Source organism: Leucopleurus acutus (assembly GCF_964270905.1).
Source record: "Leucopleurus acutus genome assembly, chromosome: 18".
Lineage (NCBI taxonomy): Eukaryota > Metazoa > Chordata > Mammalia > Artiodactyla > Delphinidae > Leucopleurus > Leucopleurus acutus.
Window position 1 is genome coordinate 64,460,906 of NC_139160.1, and position 18,035 is coordinate 64,478,940.

Sequence of the window (18,035 nt, forward strand, 5' to 3'; positions counted from 1 at the left end):
TCCCACTGCTGAGATGATGCTGCAGGAGCAGCAGAAACCAGGTAGACCATTAGCTCTGATTCCCACCTTCAGTCTCCCTCTGGTGCCCCCTACTGACAAAACCTAACAGAGGCCAGCTGGCCAAAGGTCTTCTGACATGAGATTTGCAGAGACCCAGCCTTTGCATCACAGATGAGAGTACAGAAACAAAAGTGGATCAGGGGCTGAGATACTGCATATAAACAACTAGTAAGTCTCACACAGTAAATCTGGACTCTGCACACAAAGCTTGGGCCTCTGGATATCTGTCTAGTGTCTTCCTTCCAGGTTTGATTGGCTTTTTCTTCCTTAGTAATTTAATATTTCCTTCCTTCCTCCCTCTATTACTTTTCTCTCTCATTTTCATCTTCATTCTTTGTTCTTTCCCTGCTGAGTTTCAATAAATGTTAGGGTGTGGCTTCATAAAATGATAAGGGAATCATCCCTTAAAGGAAAAAACCTTTGGCTGCATATAATCTCAGGGAATGCAGGGTATTTTAAGGTTAACCTGTAGCCTGTGACAGTGAGCTGATTTCACTCATCTTATGGATGGTATAACTACTGTGAGGAGACCCTACAGTATCCAGTGATGCTGATTAGTAATGAAATAGATAAAGAATGCCTGCATATAATGCATAGGAGGCAACAGATGAAGTTATTTAACCAGTGAATTTGATGGTCCATAAAAAAACAGGTAATAATCAGTAATACCCAAACTTCCTTATGTTTAATGATAATGGTACTCTCTCTCTTGACTTCTTAGGCCGTTTCTGGAATATCACCTCCCATCCTACTTCACATTCATTGTCAGATGGGATCATCAGTGGGGGCATTGAGTAGATAGCAGAGTGTCAGCACTGAAGCAGTGCCTTTAGCCTCACTCCCCCGAGCTGGACGTGCACAGGAGTGAGCTCTGGGGAGGCAGACGACAGGAGTGGAGCATCCCCAACCAAAGGGATGCTCTGGGCTCCAAGCAGTGCGTCTGGTCATCTGGAATAGGACATCACAGTAGGAAGCAGGCCTCTCCTGCAGACTTTCATGAGGGATCAGGTAACATTCCAAGATTGTAGGACAGTGACTCTTAAATTCCAGAAACGTTTAGCATCAGGCATCCTTAGTCCCTCATTTTGTTTTTTTTTTAAAAATTATTTGGTTGCACCAGGTCTTAGTTGCGGCAGGACTCCTTAGTTGTGGCTCGCTGACTCCTTAGTTGCGGCATGCAGGCTCCTTAGTTGTGGCACGCAGAGCATGTGGGATCTAGTTCCCTGACCAGGGATCGAAACTGGGCCCCCTGCATTGGGAGCATGGAGTCTTAACCACTGCGTGCCATCAGGGAAGTCCCTCTCATTTTGTGGTCTTGAATGAATGCTAATTGGAAAAGTAACATTTTAGTTCTACTTTTTACCATCACTTTGTTGTTCTTAGCTCTCAGCATTGCAGCATTGTATTTCTCAGACTATCCCCAAAAGTGTCCTCCTTCCACAATAAACGAATGATGCTGTGAAATCTACCTGTTTCAAGCCCCTTGTCAGGCTTTAGAGGCAGCAGCAGAAAGATGGCTTGACCTCTAGCTCAGTTAGGGGTCCATTCAAATAAATTCTTTTCTCCTAAATGTACCCTGGAGTTTTATTTTTGGTTTTTGGTATTGCAGTCACCTTGCAATATATGGTCGGTTAGGGAAACAGTGAGGCAGGACAAAATTTGGCAGACGTGTCAGCTCTTCAGTCCTAAGTTTTATCCATCAGCACTTGATCCACAGGTGTGAACGTCCATAGATGTGAATCAATCAACTTTGTTGCCGTTATCAAAATATGTCCATTTGTTTAATGCTTTACTTACCAGTATCTTCTGGTAAATTTCTATAGCCTCAAATTTTTCCCTCTTGGTCAGTGTCTTTGAACAAATCTTTAACATGGTTTTACAAAGCAGTTTACATCCTGGTCCTCCCCACCTTTCTAGTTTTGTCAGCTCTCCCTCTTTCCTTTAGAGCTAAAACCACATTGATGGTCTTTCAGTTCTCCAAATGCAGTGTTCACGCTCTCTTACAGCTGTGCCCTTTCTCGACTGTTGGCGGCTTAGACTAAGGTGCTAGCGGTGGAAATGGTGAGATGGTTGGATTTGGGGTGGATAACAAAGTGGAGCCAAGTGGACTGTGTGATGGATCGAACGTGGGATCTGAGGGAAGAGAGAGGAGTTGATACTGGTTTCTGGGTGTGGAGACTGACCATCTGGGTGAATGGGGAAGACAGAGGGAGAAGGGAAATGCAAGGGTTCTCTTTGGAGCCTGTCACCTTTGCGATGACCGATGTTTTTCATGGTGGACCTTGTCCTTCACTCTGGAGCTGCCCTTCCCACTCCTGTGTTGGGAGACCTTCGGTTTAGGGCTCCCTGGCCAAGATTTCATCAGTGATAACACGGGGAGGTCCCACCAGGAGTTGTAAACTTGGCCACTTGTTTATATCCTGGTCCTAGCTGGTTGCGGTCGCTGACTCCTTTGGTAGGAATGGCAGGATTAGACCTCAGAGGACCCAAGAGACATGCATCCCCTAGCTTCAGAGCTGGGGAATTGTCTTCTGTGCTCCATCCACCACAGGTGTAAACCCTGTATTTTGTTCTAGGCTTATGATTATCAGTTGGCTTTCAATTCAACAAAAACACCAATAAATAATCTTTCTCAAAACTCTGATTTATTTTTAAACTGATTTTTGAGGCAGTTTTTTTTTCCTGCTTGCTTTAGAAATAAAGGCATACCTTTTTCTATTGCACTTCACAGATACTTTTTTTTTTTTTTTTACATATTGAAGGTTTGTCACATCTCTGTGTAGAGCAAGTCTATCCGTGCCATTTTTCCAACAATATTGCTCACTCCGTGTCTTTATCACATTTTGGTAATTCTCACAGTATTTCAAACTTTTTCACCATCACTGCATCTGTTATGGTGATCTGTGATCAGTGATCTTTGATGTTACTACTGTGACTTGCTAAAGACTCTGATGATGGTTAGTATTTTTTAGCAATAAATTATTTTTAAATTAAGGTCTGTACATTGTTTTTTTCCACACAATGCTACTGCACACTTGACAGGCTGCAGTATAGTGTAAATCAGGAAATTCATGTGACTCACTTGATTGCAATACTCACTTTATTCTGGTGTTCTGGAACTGAACCTGCAGTATCTCCGAGGGAAGCCTGTACCTCTTTCCTTTGTGGAAAGCAAGTGATTGTTCTGAAAGCTTTGTTTTTTTTTTTAAGTAATGACAGATTCCAGAAACCCAATCCAGAATATCAAACCATACTCTCAGGGATTGGGCCTGTATTTTTTTTTTTTAAACATCTTTATTGGAGTATAATTGCTTTACAATGGTGTGTTAGTTTCTGCTGTATAACAAAGTGAATCAGCCATACATATACATATATCCCCATATCTCTTCCCTCTTGCGTCTCCCTCCCTCCCACCCTCCCTATCCCACCCCTCTAGGTGGTCACAAAGCACCAAACTGATCTCTGTGTGCTATGCGGCTGCTTCCCACTAGCTATCGATTTTCCATTTAGTAGTGTATATATGTCCATGCCACTCACTCACTTTGTCCCAGCTTACCCTTCCCCCTCCCCGTGTCCTCAAGTCCATTCTCTAGTAGGTCTGCGTCTTTATTCCCATCCCGCTCCTAGGTTCTTCATGACCCTTTTTTTTTTTAAGATTCCATATTTATGTGTTACCATACAGTATTTGATTTTCTCTTTCTGACTTACTTCACTCTGCATGACAGACTCTAGGTCCATCCACCTCATTACAAATACTCAATTTCGTTTCTTTTTATGGCTGAGTAATATTCCACTGTATATATGTACCACATCTTCTTTATCCATTCATCTGTCATTGGACATTTAGGTTGTTTCCATGTCCTGGCTATTGTAAATAGTGCTGCAGTGAGCATTGGGGTACATGTGTCCTTTTGAGTTATGGTTTTCTCAGGGTATATGCCTAGCAGTGGGATTGCTGGGTCATATGGTAGTTCTATTTTTAGTTAAGGAACCTCCCTACTGTTCTCCACAGCGTCTGTATCAATCTACATTCCCACCAACAGTGCAAGAGGGTTCCCTTTGCTCCACACCCTCTCCAGCATTTATTATTCGTAGATTTTTTGATGATGCCCATTCTGACTGGTGTGAGGTGATACCTCACTGTAGTTTTGATTTGCATTTCTCTAATAATTAGTGATGTTGAGCATCCTTTAATATGCCCCTTGGCCATCTGTATGTCCTTGGAGAGATGTCTATTTAGGTCTTCCACCCATTTTTTTATTGGGTTGTTTGTTTTTCTGGCTATTGAGTTCCATGAGCTGTTTGTGTATTCAGGAGATTAATCCTGTTGCTTCGTTTACAAATATTTTCTCCCATTCTGAGGGTTGTCTTTTTGTTTTATGCTTTTTTGCTGTGAAAAAGCTTTTAAGTTTAATTAGGTCCCATTTGTTTCTGTTTTTTTAAAAATTTAATTTTTTTATTACTTCTGGGTACGCTGGGTCTTTCTTGCTGCAAGCAGGCTTTCTCTAGTTGCGGCGAGCGGGCTTCTCATTGCAGTGGCTTCTCTTGTTGTGGAGCACGGGTTCTAGGCATGCCAGCTTCAGTAGTTGTGGCACGCAGGCTCAGTAGCTGTGGCACGCGAGCTCTAGAGTGCAGGCTCAGTAATTGTGGCACACAGGCTTAGCTGCTCCGCGGCATGTGAGATCTTCCCAGGCCAGGGCTCGAACCCATGTCCCCTGCATTGACAGGTGAATTCTTAACCACTGCGCCACCAGGGAAGCCCTATTTGTTTTTGTTTGTTTTTGTGGTACACGGGCCTCTTACTGTTGTGGCCTCTCCTGTTGCGGAGCACAGGCTCCGGACGCACAGGCTTAGGGGTCATGGCTCACAGGCCCAGCTGCTCCGCGGCATGTGGGATCTTCCCAGACCGGGGCATGAACCCGCGTCCCCTGCATTGGCAGGCAGGCTCTCAACCACTGCGCCACCAGGGAAGCCCACCCTAATTGTTTTTATTTTCACTACTCTAGGAGGTGGGTCAAAAAAGATCTTGCTGTGCTTTATGTCAAAGAGTGTTTTTCATATGTTTTCTTCTAAGAGTTTTATACTGTCTGGTGTTACATTTAGGCCTTTAATCCATTTTGAGTTTATTTTTGTGTATGGTGTTAGGTAGTGTTCTAATTTCATTCTTTTACATGCAGCTGTCCAGTTTTCCCAGCACCACTTATTGAAATGTCTTTTCTCCATTGTATACTCTTGCCTCTTCTGTCATAAATTAGTTGACCATATGTGCATGGGTTTATATCTGGGCTTTTAATCCTGTACCATTGATCTATATTTGTTTTTGTGCAAATACCATGATGTCTGGATTAATGTAGCTTTGTAGTATAGTCTGAAGTCAGGGAGCCTGATTCTTCCAGCTCTGGTTTTCTTTCTCAAGATGGCTTTGGCTATTCAGGGTAAAATTTTTTGTTCTAATTCTGTGAAGAATGCCACTGGTAATTTGATAGGGATTGCATTGAATCTGTAGATTGTTTTGGGTAGTATACTCATTTTCACAACACTGATTCTTCCAATCCAAGAACGTGGTATATTTCTCCATCTGTTTCTGTCATGTTTGATTTCTTTCATCAGTGTTTTATAGGTTTCTCAGTACAGGTCTTTTGCCTCCTTAGGTAGGTCTCTTCCTAGGTATTTTATTCTTTTTGTTATGATGGTGAATGGGATTGTTTCCTTAATTTCTCTTTCTCATCTTTCGTTGTTACTGTATAGGAATGCAAGAGATTTCTGTGCATTAATTTTGTATGCATCAACCTTACCAAATTCACTGATTAGTTCTAGTATCTTTCTGGTGACATCTTTAGGATTTTCTGTGTATAGTATCATGTCATCTGCAAACAGTGACAGTTTTACTTCTTCTTTTCCAATTTGTTGCTTTTATTTCTTTTTCTTCTCTGATTGCCGTGGCTAGGACTTTCAAAACTATGTTGAATAATAGTGGTGAGAGTGGGCAACCTTGTCTTCTTCCTGATCTTTAGAGGAAATGCTTTCAGTTTTTCACCATTGAGAATGATGTTTGCTGTGGGTTTGTCATATATGGCCTTTATTATGTTGAAGTAGGTTCCCTCTATGCCCATTTACTGGAGAGTTTTTATCATATAAATGGGTGTTGAATTTTGTCAAAAGCTTCTGCATTTGTCAAGATGATCATGTTTTTTATTCCTTAATTTGTTAATATGGTGTAGCACATTAATTAATTTGCATATATTAAAGAATCCTTACTTACATTCCTGGAACAAATCCCACTTGATCATCATGTATAATCCTTTTAATGTGTTGTTGGATTCTGTTTGCTGGTATTTTGTTGAGAATTTTTGCATCTATGTTCATCAGGGATATTGGTCTGTAATTTTCTTTTTTCTGTGGTATCTTCGTCTGGTTTTGGTATCAGGGTGATGGTGGCCTTGTAGAACGAATTTGGGGGTGTTCCTCCCTCTGCAATTTTTTGGAACAGTTTGCGCAGGATAGGTGTTAGCTCTTTCTAAATGTTTGATAGAATTTGCCTGTGAAGCTGTCTGGTACTGGTACTGGACTTTTGTTTGTTGGAAGATTTTTAATTACAGTTTCATTACTTGTGATAGGTCTGTTTATAGTTTCTAATTATTCCTGGTACAGTCTTGGAAAATTGTACCTTTGCAAGAATTTGTTCATTTCTTCTAGGTTGTCCATTATATTGGCATATAGTTGCTCACAGTAGTCTCTTATGATCCTTTGTATTTCTGAGGTGTCAGTTGCAATTTCTCCTTTTTCATTTCCAATTTTATTGATTTGCCCTCTCCCTTTGTTTCTTGATGAGTCTGGCTAAAGGTTTATCAGTTTTGTTTATCTTCTCAAAGAACCAGCTCTTAGTTTTATTGATCTTTGCTATTGTTTCCTTCATTTCTTTTTCATTTATTTCTGCTCTGATCTTTATGATTTCTTTCCTTCTACTGACTTTGCGTTTTGTTTGTTCTTCTTTTTCTAGTTGCTTTACGTGTAAGGTTAGATTGTTTATTTCACATTTTTCTTGTTTCTTCAGGTGAGACTGAATTGCTATAAACTTCCCTCTTAGACCTGCTTTTGCTGCATCCCATAGGTTTTGGGTCACTGTGTTTTCACTGTCATTTGTTTCTATGTATTTTTTTTTCTCTTTGATTTCTTCAGTGATCTCTTGGTTTTTTAGTACCACACTGTTCAGCCTCCATGTATTTGTGTTTTTTTACAGTTTTTTTTCCTGTAATTCATTTCTAATCTCATAGTGTTGTGGTTGCAAAAGATGCTTGATACAATTTCAATTTTCTTAAATTTTCTGAGGCTTGATTTGTGACCCAAGATATCATCTATCTTGGAAAATGTTCCATGTGCACTTGAGAAGAAAGTATATGCTGCCACTTTTGGGTAGAATGTCCTATATCAATTAAATCTACTATCATTGTGTTACTGTTGATTTCCCCTTTTATAGTTGTTAGCATTTCCCTTATGTATCGAGGTGCCCCCATGTTGGGTGCATAAATATTTACAGTTGTTACATGTTCTTCTTTGATTGATCCCTTGATCATTATGTAGTGTCCTTCCTTGTCTCTTGTACCAGTCTTTATTTTAAAGTCTATTTTATCTGATATGAGTGTTGCTACTCCAGCTTTGAGTTCCATGTGCATGGAATATTTTTTTCCATCCCCTCACTTTCAGTCTGTGTGTCCCCCTAGGGCTGAAGTGGGTCTCTTGTAGACAGCACATATATGGGCCTTGTTTTTGTATCCATTCAGCCAGTCTCTGTCTTTTGGTTGAGGCATTTAATCCATTTACATTTAAGGTAATTGTCAATATGTATGTTCCTATTGCGATTTTCATAATTATTTTAGTTTTTCGTGTTTTTTTTTTCTCTGTGTCTTTTTCTTCTCTTATGTTTCCCGCCTAGAGGAGTTCCTTTAGCATTTGTTGTAAAGCTGGTTTGGTGGTGCTGAATTCTCTTAGCTTTTGCTTGTCTGTAAAACTTTTGATTTCTTGGTCAAATCTGAATGAGATCCTTGCTGGGTAGAGTAATCTTGGTTGTAGGTTTTTCTCTTTCATCACTTTAAGTATATCCTGCCACTCCCTTCTGGCTTGCAGAGTTCCTGCTGAAAAATAAGCTGATAACCTTATGGGGATTCTCTTGTATGTTATTTTTTACTTTTCCCTTGCTGCTTTTAATATTTTTTCTTTGAATTTTATTTTTGTTTGTTTGATTAATATGCATCTGGGTGTGTTTCTCCTAGGGTTTATCCGTATGTGACTCTCTAAGATTCCTGGGTGGCTATTTCCTTTCCCGTGTTAGGGACGTTTTCGACTATAATCTCTTCGAATATTTTCTGAGACCCTCTCTTTTTCTCTTCTTCTTCTGGGACCCCTATAATTCGAATGTTGGTGCGTTTAGTGTTGTCCCAGAGGTCTCTGAGATTGTCTTCAGTTCTTTTCATTCTTTATTCTGCTCCTCAGCAGTTATTGCCACCATTCTGTCTTCCAGCTCACTTATTCGTTCTTCTGTCTCAGTTATTCTGCTATTGATTCCTTCTAGTGTATTTTTTATTTCAGTTATTGTATTGTTCATCTCTGTTTGTCCTTTATTTCTTCTAGGTCTTTGTTAAACGCTTCTTGTATTTTCTCGATGTGTGCCTCCATTCTATTTCTGAGATTTTGGATCATCTTTACTATCATTACTCTGAATTGTTTTCAGGTAGGTTGCCTATTTCCTCTTCATTTATTTGGTCTTGTAGGTTTTTACCTTCATCTGCTCCTTCATCTGTAACATATTTTTTTGTCATCTTTTCTTTTTTTTGATGGGTGGGACTGTGTTCCTGTCTTACTGGTTGTTTGGCCTGAGGCTTCCAGCACTGGAGTTTGTAGTCCAGTTGTTCAGGGGTTGCTCCAATCCCCAGAGTCTGGTAGGTGCCCTAGTTGTGGGGACATGTGAACTCTGCATCCCCCTACTCCACTATCTTGACCACTTTTCTGCCCTTAGGAGACTTAATAAATGTTTCCAATTAAATGACATGGGATGGAATTAACTGCAATACTAGATATGGAAGAACAACCTGTGTCCTGTTTAGAGTTGCTGCATTATTCTCTTAAGATACAGTTACTCTACATGAAGAACTAAGTACCACCTAACATCAGAACTATCTTTATAGCTATGTCATTTGGGCCAACTGTTTCAGATTCTTTTTTTCCCTCTAAAACCATTATGCAAAGCCACTAATAAGTAGAAAGGCAGAGTTAAGACCTCCTTCCTCTCCCTTTTAATTTTCAACTAGGGATATATCAATGTGCATAAAAGGGCTGAACAGCAGACAGCTGAAGACAGAAAGAAAAAGAAGCAAAGAAAGATAACTTGTGAAAACAGATTCAGATCCTCGGCAATTCAGATTGGGCTGTTCCCGGGTACTGTGCAGGCTGTGAGCATTAGAATTTGAAGCTCAGTTTCTTACTTGCTTCTTTAGTGTTAGTTTAAGAAAAAATTGGATTTCTAGGGGTTTCTTCTGTGCAGAGAAATTCTGCTAATGCTGCTTATGTAGCAGCTCTTTTTGCCAGCCTTTCACTCTCAGAATAATAAACTACAATCAAAGCCAAGTTGAAGAAGCATCTTAACCTCTCACACAAGGGATTCTGCTCCTCTTAGTAACTAACATAATTCAGGACCCTGTCGACTGAAAAAGAAAAAAAAAAAGCACAACCTGGAAGTTGAGTGTTACGTTTTATGTGGTGGACATTGTGAGGACTTAGGGACAAAGCATCTCATAACATTGAGAAATGGTTCTGAAGAGGCAAGGGGATGAGCCAGTATACGTAAGAGTTTTTGCAACAAAAGACCAGGTAGTCAGAACATTAAAAGATTACTGTTAATCAAAGAAAACCAGACATCCCAAGTTAATGAATTTAGTGCTTTTCTATACATGGGAAGATGCAAAGTCTGGGCTCATTGAAATTCCTTTGATATGCACCTCAGCTGTCTGAGGCCAGTATCCTGTTTTTCTCATCCTGAGTCTCCTCAGCGTGCACTGTTGGGGGTGGCCGCACACATTCTGGTTCTATCCTGAGTTCCCTCAGGGCTTATTGTCAGGGCAGCTGTAGTGTGGTGGCTTGATGGCTGCAACATCCTTTGTTCACTGATATGACAGGCAATTTTTTAGTTCACAACCCTAAAGAAATTCTGGAGGCATTTACTTTTTTCCCAAATACTAAGATTCTGTCAAACCAACTTAACAATTGCTGTCAGGTCACTGCCATCTGGTTTGTATGACATCAACCTGATTTTAGATAGAGTTTGATTTTCTTAAATCAAGAAATTTCCCAACTCTGTGTATCTGTATAAATAGCCGTTAAAGCTCAGAGTCTGAGAACTAAAAGCACTAACTAATGATAACCACCCCAAATGCCCTGGGCAGAATATAAAATGCCAGACTGCTGAGTGCTCTACTTGATGCACTGGGGTGACCTAAATGGGGGGGAATCCAAAAGGGAGGGGATATATTTATATGTATGGCTGATTCATTTTGCTGTGCAGCAGAAGCTAACACAACGTTGTAAAGCAACTGTACTCCAATAAAAATTAAAGAAATCATAGTCTAAAACTCATTTTTCTTCCCTTCCTATAACATTATAGTAATAAAAGGTCAGGTTAGGCCTTTATCTGCCTAGTAAAACAAGTTAATCAAACCATTAAAATACCAGCCAGGCCTACCACCCAAACAGATTTTTTCTATTCTTCCCCTCCTGTTCCTTTACAAAATATTGTCTCAGTTATAATACTTTATTGTGAAACATTGTGTGCAATGAGTTTTTTTCCTGCTGATTAACAGGTTTTGGATTCAGGGAGACTAGAAGAATAGGATAAGCCATATGATTTGCTGCAAGATAGAGACGGCCTGTTTTACAAGATGGTGCAACAACTGGGCAAGGATGAGGCTGCTGCCCTCACTGAAACAGTAGAACAGGTAAGCCTGCCACAGGGAGTTGTGATTAAAGTTTGTCTCCAGGATTTACTCTTCACACGATCTCTACCAGGTGTCTGGTGATAAGCACTCTGTGCCCTTTTCAATTATAAGCCTCCAGAGACAAAGCTTCATGACTGAGTCTTAACAACACTGCAAGTTGAAGGTGGGTCTGCTGAGCACCTGCAGAAGCGGTGAGGGTGGGGTGCAGGACGTGCATGTGCACATGTGCCTGAGAGATTTCAGATTGGACTTTCCACGTGTTTCGACTTCATGGGTTCAGATTCCCATACAGCACAGAACACTCTCATTTTGCAGACCCTCTACGTTTCATTCTGAGGGGTGCTCAGCACATTGTGATACGAGTGCTGTCAAGGAACATCCAGGAAGTTTGAGGGGAAAAACATCTGGAATATTTCTGGCCTGGGGAGATTTACCAGGGAAAGGTGTAGGTCACTTCTATTTTCTCATCTTCTAGGAGTAAAGAAAACTCCTACATGATACTGTCACTTTCTCCCTAATTCTTTGTTGTTTAGAATTAGGTCCAGTTGCCCCCCTATGCTTCCTGTAACTTCTAGAAGATGAAATTGTCATCAGGACAAATCAAGAATTCACAGTAACCCTAACACTGTAGTCTGAATGGTGCTTGAAGGTTTACAAAGTATTTTCAGAGATGAGATGTGTGAAAGCACTAAGCACTGTACATGGCGTGAGAAAGGTGCTTGATGAGTAACATTTGGGTCACGTACATTTCTAACAATGGTCAGGTGGTAGTATCTCCTATAGATGTGATGACTGAGGTCTGGTTTAAGGGTTAGCCATTGTCATGCAGCTGCCTGTAATTCTTTCTGGAACAAGGTGGGAGTGGGGTTGATGGAAGGAGGGAGGGAGGGAGGGGAGGTCTGGTGTTCTTGCCCACTGAGATGCGTGGCTCACATGGGAAGAGGTTTCCGACTGTATATGATATCTTCCCATCAAAACTTTATCTCTGGGCATTAAATTATGGGTGCATTTTTCCTCATTTATACTTTTCTGCATTTCTGCATAAAATTACTTGTATAATATTTAATCCATCAGTTAAAGAAAACATGTCCCAGTATCTAAGTAATTCTTTAGAAAGGTTTATCTAAAATGTAGCCTAAGTTCCCTCTGTCACTGTTTCATCTCATTCCTCCTCCTTAGAAATGAAGAGCAGTACCTTCCACTGTTCACAGAGTAGGAAATAGTCCAGGGTCACAGAGCTGGCTGAAGAATGGGCAGAGTTGGAGTTCATATCTAGGTTTAGGGATGATGAAGTCTGTGTTCTGAACTTTTCCTAAGTACTTATATTGTATGCAAACATACAGAAGGTGCCCTTGGAGCCCTATGTCTTTTTATGCCTGAAATTCACACAGCACTTTCATTTACTAGAGTGAGACCTTCCTTCTGAAGACCTGATAATAATTTGAGATTCCCTGTATAACCCAGTCACAAAATGGCCAGGAATCTCCCAAACCCTTTTGGTCTTTTGACCTTAGGCATTTCACATCTAAGAGAGATGTCCCCACCTGTGTGTCAGTCTTCATTTAAAAAGTGTCTTATAATAGGGTTCAACATCCTCATTTTACAGGTGAGGAAACTAAGGCCCCTTAGAAGGAAGGTGGTCTTCTATATATAACTAGTGTTAAGCTAGTTTGCAGCAGATACACAATTAGAAATCTGTTCTTTCAGTATATGTTTTAAATCAACTGTAACATAAATACAAAAGCAGGGATAGGTCATAGAAGTAGAAATCCTGTGATTCCTGATCTAGTAATCCTGCACCTACTTTAACAAGATTAATGTTAAGTTACATTTGTGTAGTTCTTTATAATTTATTGTACATTCTTCTCACATGTATGATTGCACTTCATCCTCATCATGGTCTTTTATCCCAGGTCATGGATGAGGAGACTGGGTCCAGGGCTCACCTAAGGTCACAGAACTGGTCCAGGGAGCACAGGGGGTGAATTGGTGGGGGAGGCTGAGTTCCGCCCTAGGCACTCTGCTCTGTGTCAAGCCTGAGAACGCTGCTTCTTTCATGTGGTAGCCAAGGCGGGCCAGTCACCCAAGTTCACAGGGTGGCAGAACATCACTCTTGGATTTCAGTTCTGCCACTGGCTCAGGTCACCTCTACAGAAAGACATAAGGAAATACGTATCTTGATTCCCATCCTAGTTGAATATCCTCTTGACATTATTTCTGCATATGCTCAGTCTTCTTAGGAGAACAACCTGTCAGACTGTCAACTTTTTAAACGTGCAAGCATCAGATATCAATGCACTGTTCAGAGCTGTAACACAGGGAGGACTAGCCTAAGTCAAGCTTTTCACTCTAACAAAACAATTCATTCGTTTGAAAAGAAAACATCTGGGGAGAGGTGCTTCCAAGCCACGTTTTCTTGACCCCATAGTTGCTTCTCTGAAAACGTTGGTGCAGGCAAGCTGAATCAGTCTGATTTACCCTTTTAGATGATCCGTGAAATCGTAGAGAAAGTACTTTTTAGATACATAAAGCTGAATGATGCGTTAGTTTGCTAGGGCTGCCATACAAGGACCACATAGTATGCAACTTAAACAATGGACATTTATTTCCTCACAGCTCTGGAGGTTGGAAGTCTGAAGTTAAAGTGTTGGTAGGGTTGTTTTCCTCTGAGGCCTCTCTCCTTGGCTTGGAGGTGCTGTCTTCTCTCTGTGTCTTTGCATGGTCATCCGTCTGTGTGCCTGTGTCCTAATCTCTTCCTATAAGGACACCAGTCATATTACATTAGGGCCCACCTATATGACTTCACTTTAACTTATTCACCTCTTTAAAGATCCTGTCTCTAAATACAGTCACGGAGAGAGGCATGGATATATATACACTAACAAACGTAAGGTAGAAAGCTAGTGGGAAGCAGCCGCATGGCACAGGGATATCGGCTCGGTGCTTTGTGACCACCTGGAGGGGTGGGATAGGGAGGGTGGGAGGGAGGGAGATGCAAGAGGGAAGAGATATGGGAACATATGTATATGTATAACTGATTCACTTTGTTATAAAGCAGAAACTAACACACCACTGTAAAGCAATTATACCCCAATAAAGATGTTAAAATAAATAAATAAATACAGTCACATTCTGAGGTACTGGGGGTTAGGACTTCAACATATAAAATAGAAGGTGACAGGACTCAGCCCATAACAAAGGATGAATGCCTGTCATTCAGTTTCTTCTGTGATGAAGCAGACATGACTGAGGTTTTTTGGAAGTTTCTTTGTTCCCAGTGTGTAACAGAGGTGTCATTTTATCTACTCATGAAATCACTAGATACAACCCAAAAGTTATGAAATCCTAATATCCTAGGAGCCTGGACCAGTTTGAATAGGCTGCAGGAGGCACTTAGCAGCGATGTGGCCTTATGTCCCCCAAGGTCTCTGAGCCTCAGGGTCCTCACCTGTATGCAGTGCAGGGATTACAGCACTGCTTAGCTTCTTCACACTTATTACAGGGATCAGATGAGATAGCAGATGCCTAAGTGCTTTCAGATGAGATAGCAGATGCCTAAGTGCTTTGAGAATATAGAGCGTTTTACAATATAAAATGGGATTTTTTAAAAGGCTATAGATTAAACCCTTCCCTCCCAATAATAATTAAAAAAATGCATCCACAGTTCTTTTAAATAGCTTTAGAGACTCTAAATAATTAAAATGTATTATTTTTAATAATCAGTTTTTAAACAAATGATATACCTAATGCTACAAAATTCAAAAACTTTACTTTTTAAAAAAAATCTGTACATTTTTTATTTCATACATTTGTCATGTTTAAGAGAACTTGGCATATTGGAATAGTGAATACAATTTAAAATATCTAGTTACTAATTTACACTTGTGATTTTAAGATGAAAAGTATAAAAATATTTTATCACAACTTCTTTACTATATTTAAGAATCTACATCATTAGAGTTGGTTTTTTTAATCTTTATTGGAGTATAATTGCTTTACAATGTTGTGTTTTCTGCTGTATAACAAAGTGAATCAGCTGTATGTATACATATATCCCCACATCCCCTTCCTCTTGCATCTCCCTCCCACCTTCCCTATCCAACCCCTCTATGTGGTCACAAAGCACTGAGCTGATCTCCCTGTGCAATGCAGCTGCTTCCCACTAGCTATCTATTTTACACTTGGTAGTGTATATATGTCCATGCCACTCTATCACTTCGTCCCAGCTTCCCCTTCCCCCTCCCCTTCCCCATCCTCAAATCCATTCTCTACATCTGCATCTTTATTCCTGTCCTGCCCCTAGGTTCATTAAAACCACTTTTTTTTTAGATTCCATTTTTATGTAAAAACTTTACTTTTTTAAATAGGTTTTTAAAATTTATGAAGAAGTCACTCTGCGACTCCTGTCATCACACAGCTCCTCCCCCAGGATGGAGCCCCAGCACAATTGCTGACTGTTCTGTTGACATGTTCTGTGCATCAGTAAGAACTTGTGCATATGTGGCCTTCCTTGTTTTTAAGTACAAATGATAGTTGTTCCTTGATTTTTCATGTAAATATCTCTTTTTAATGGCTACATAGTATTTATGCTCTCTCCATTCCCTACTCCTCATTTTCCCTTTTTTTTTGTTTTTGCGGTACGCGGGCCTTTCACTGCTGTGGCCTCTCCCGTTGCGGAGCACAGGCTCTGGACGCGCAGGCTCAGCGGCCATGGCTCACGGGCCCAGCCGCTCCGCGGCATGGGGGATCCTCCCGGACCGGGGCACGAACCCATGTCCCCTGCATCGGCAGGCGGACTCTCAACCACTGCGCCACCAGGGAAGCCCTCATTTTCCCTTCTAATGAACTGTTAGTTTTATGTTTTCTCCCCCAAAGAAGGAACTCTCACATTCACTTACTACTTGTATTCTTTTTGATAATTTATCACTTTCTGCATTTCATCTTTAATCATTCCTTCCTTCCTTTGGTTTATTTTGTTTCTTCTTACTTCTTGAATACATTTGTTTTCTTTCTTTTTTATTAATATAAATATTTTAAGGCTGTGAACTTTTCTCTGAATACTGTTCTAGCTATATCCCATAGGTTCTGGTGTGTAGTGCTTTCATCATAGTTAGGTTTTTATTTATAGATTCTGCAATTTTGTTGTCATTTTCTCTTTGGCCTAAGAATTATTTGAGAAAGAGATCTTTAAAATTTCCTGTGGATAGAGGATTTTTTTATGTTTGTATGTTTTCTAGTTTACTCATTTCATTGCCTTATGATTAAAAAAAAAAAGTCCTCTGTACCATTTCCACCCAGAAACAGTGTTTAATAATACTTTAAGTTCTAGTTTATAGGTAATTTTTGTGAATGTTCTTTGGGCATTTAAAAAGATGGACTACTGGCTATTTAAGGTATAGAGTTTAATTTTTAATTATAGTGGTTTTATTAATTACATTATTTAGGTTTTCTCTATTCTTATTTTGGTCCATTTGATGTGACTTGGACCTAGAGAAGTGAATTAGTCTCATACTGTACCAAGTTACATTTTATAGTTCTTGTAATTTGTTTTGATAATTTCAGTGCTATAATTTTTCAGTCCCTGGATATTTATGACTTAAGTTTTTCACTATGAATTACATTTTCTACTATTTTAAAGTGCCTTTTTTTGTTTTGTTTTGTTTTGTTTTAAATTTTATTGGAGTATAGTTGATTTACAATGCTGTATTACTTTCAGGGTGCACAGCAAAGTGATTCAGTTATACATATATTCATTCTTTTTCAGATTGTTTTCTCATATAGGTTATCACAGAATATTGAGTAGATTTCCCTGTGCTATTCAGTAGGTCCTTGTTGGTTATCTATTGGGTTGGCCAAAACGTTCCTTCAGTTTTTTCCGTAAGTCAGCTCTAGTAGTGCTTAGTTGTCTTTAACTTCATTCAAAACAATTTTGTTACATTGTATTGTGACAGCTGTCATATCAGCGTGCAATTAAAAAAATAACTTAAAATTGGTGAATTTTTGTGTAGCCATTTTAATATTGAAGATTGAAGAAAAAAGCAACATTTTTGGCATATTATGCTTTATTATTTCAAGAAAGGTAAAAGCGCAATTGAAATGCAGAAAAACATTTGTGCAGTGTATGGAGAAGGTGCTGTGACTGAATGTATCAAAAGTGGTTTGTGAAGTTTCATGCTGGAGATTTCTTGCTAGATGATGCTCCACAGTTGGGTAGACCAGTTTAAGTTGACAGCAATCAAATCAAGACATTAATTGAGAACAATCAACGTTATACCATGCAGGAGATAGATGACATACTCAAAATATCCAAATCAAGCACTGAAAATCATTTGCACCAGCTTGGTTATGTTAATCGCTTTGATGTTTGGTTTCCACATACGTTAAGCACAAGAAACTTTCTTGACCATATTTCCACGTGTAATTCTCTACTGAAACTAATGTAAACGGTCCGTTTTTAAAACAAATTGTGACGGGAGATGAAAAGTGGATACTGTACAGTAATGTGGAACAGAAGAGATTGTGGGGCAGGTGAAATGAACCACCACCAAGCACACCAAAGGCACCGGTGGTCTTCATCCAAAGAAGGTGATGTTGTGTATATGGTGGGATTGGAAGGGAGTCCTCTATTATGAGCTCCTTCCAGAAATCCAACGATTAATTCCAGCAAGTTCGGCTGATGCCACAATCTTGGCTCTGTTCACCAATGCCAAAAAGAAATACAAAGAGAAATTTTAGCAGAACAAGAAAAAGTAGCTTTTATTCTTTACCAGGCCAAGAGAGGACACAGCAGGTTACCACCTCAAGAACTGTGGCCCCCCCATCCCTGGGGAATAGGGAAAGGTTTTATAGGCTAAGACTCCATGGTCTGGGGTAGGTGATAAGGCTCAAACTAATGACGGTCTTGATTTCCTCCTTCTGCAAATTTATGGCCAAAAGCTGGCATCAGGTGGCTCAGCAACCAGGTCGGGTGTCCCTGAAGTTATCAGCCAT

The 18,035-nt window shown here is 39.9% G+C and overlaps 1 protein-coding gene across 1 annotated transcript in view; it reads left to right on the forward strand.

Moving 5' to 3' along the window:
• The window catches only part of LOC309974609 (ATP-binding cassette sub-family C member 4-like), a gene marked incomplete at its 5' end in the record, with an annotated part of 124,403 nt that overhangs the window by 96,803 nt on the left and 9,565 nt on the right, over positions 1-18,035 (forward strand). The window contains 2 exon segments of the mRNA XM_082859267.1: positions 10,911-10,937; positions 10,941-11,066. Coding sequence (XP_082715393.1) covers positions 10,911-10,937; positions 10,941-11,066 — 153 coding nt within the window.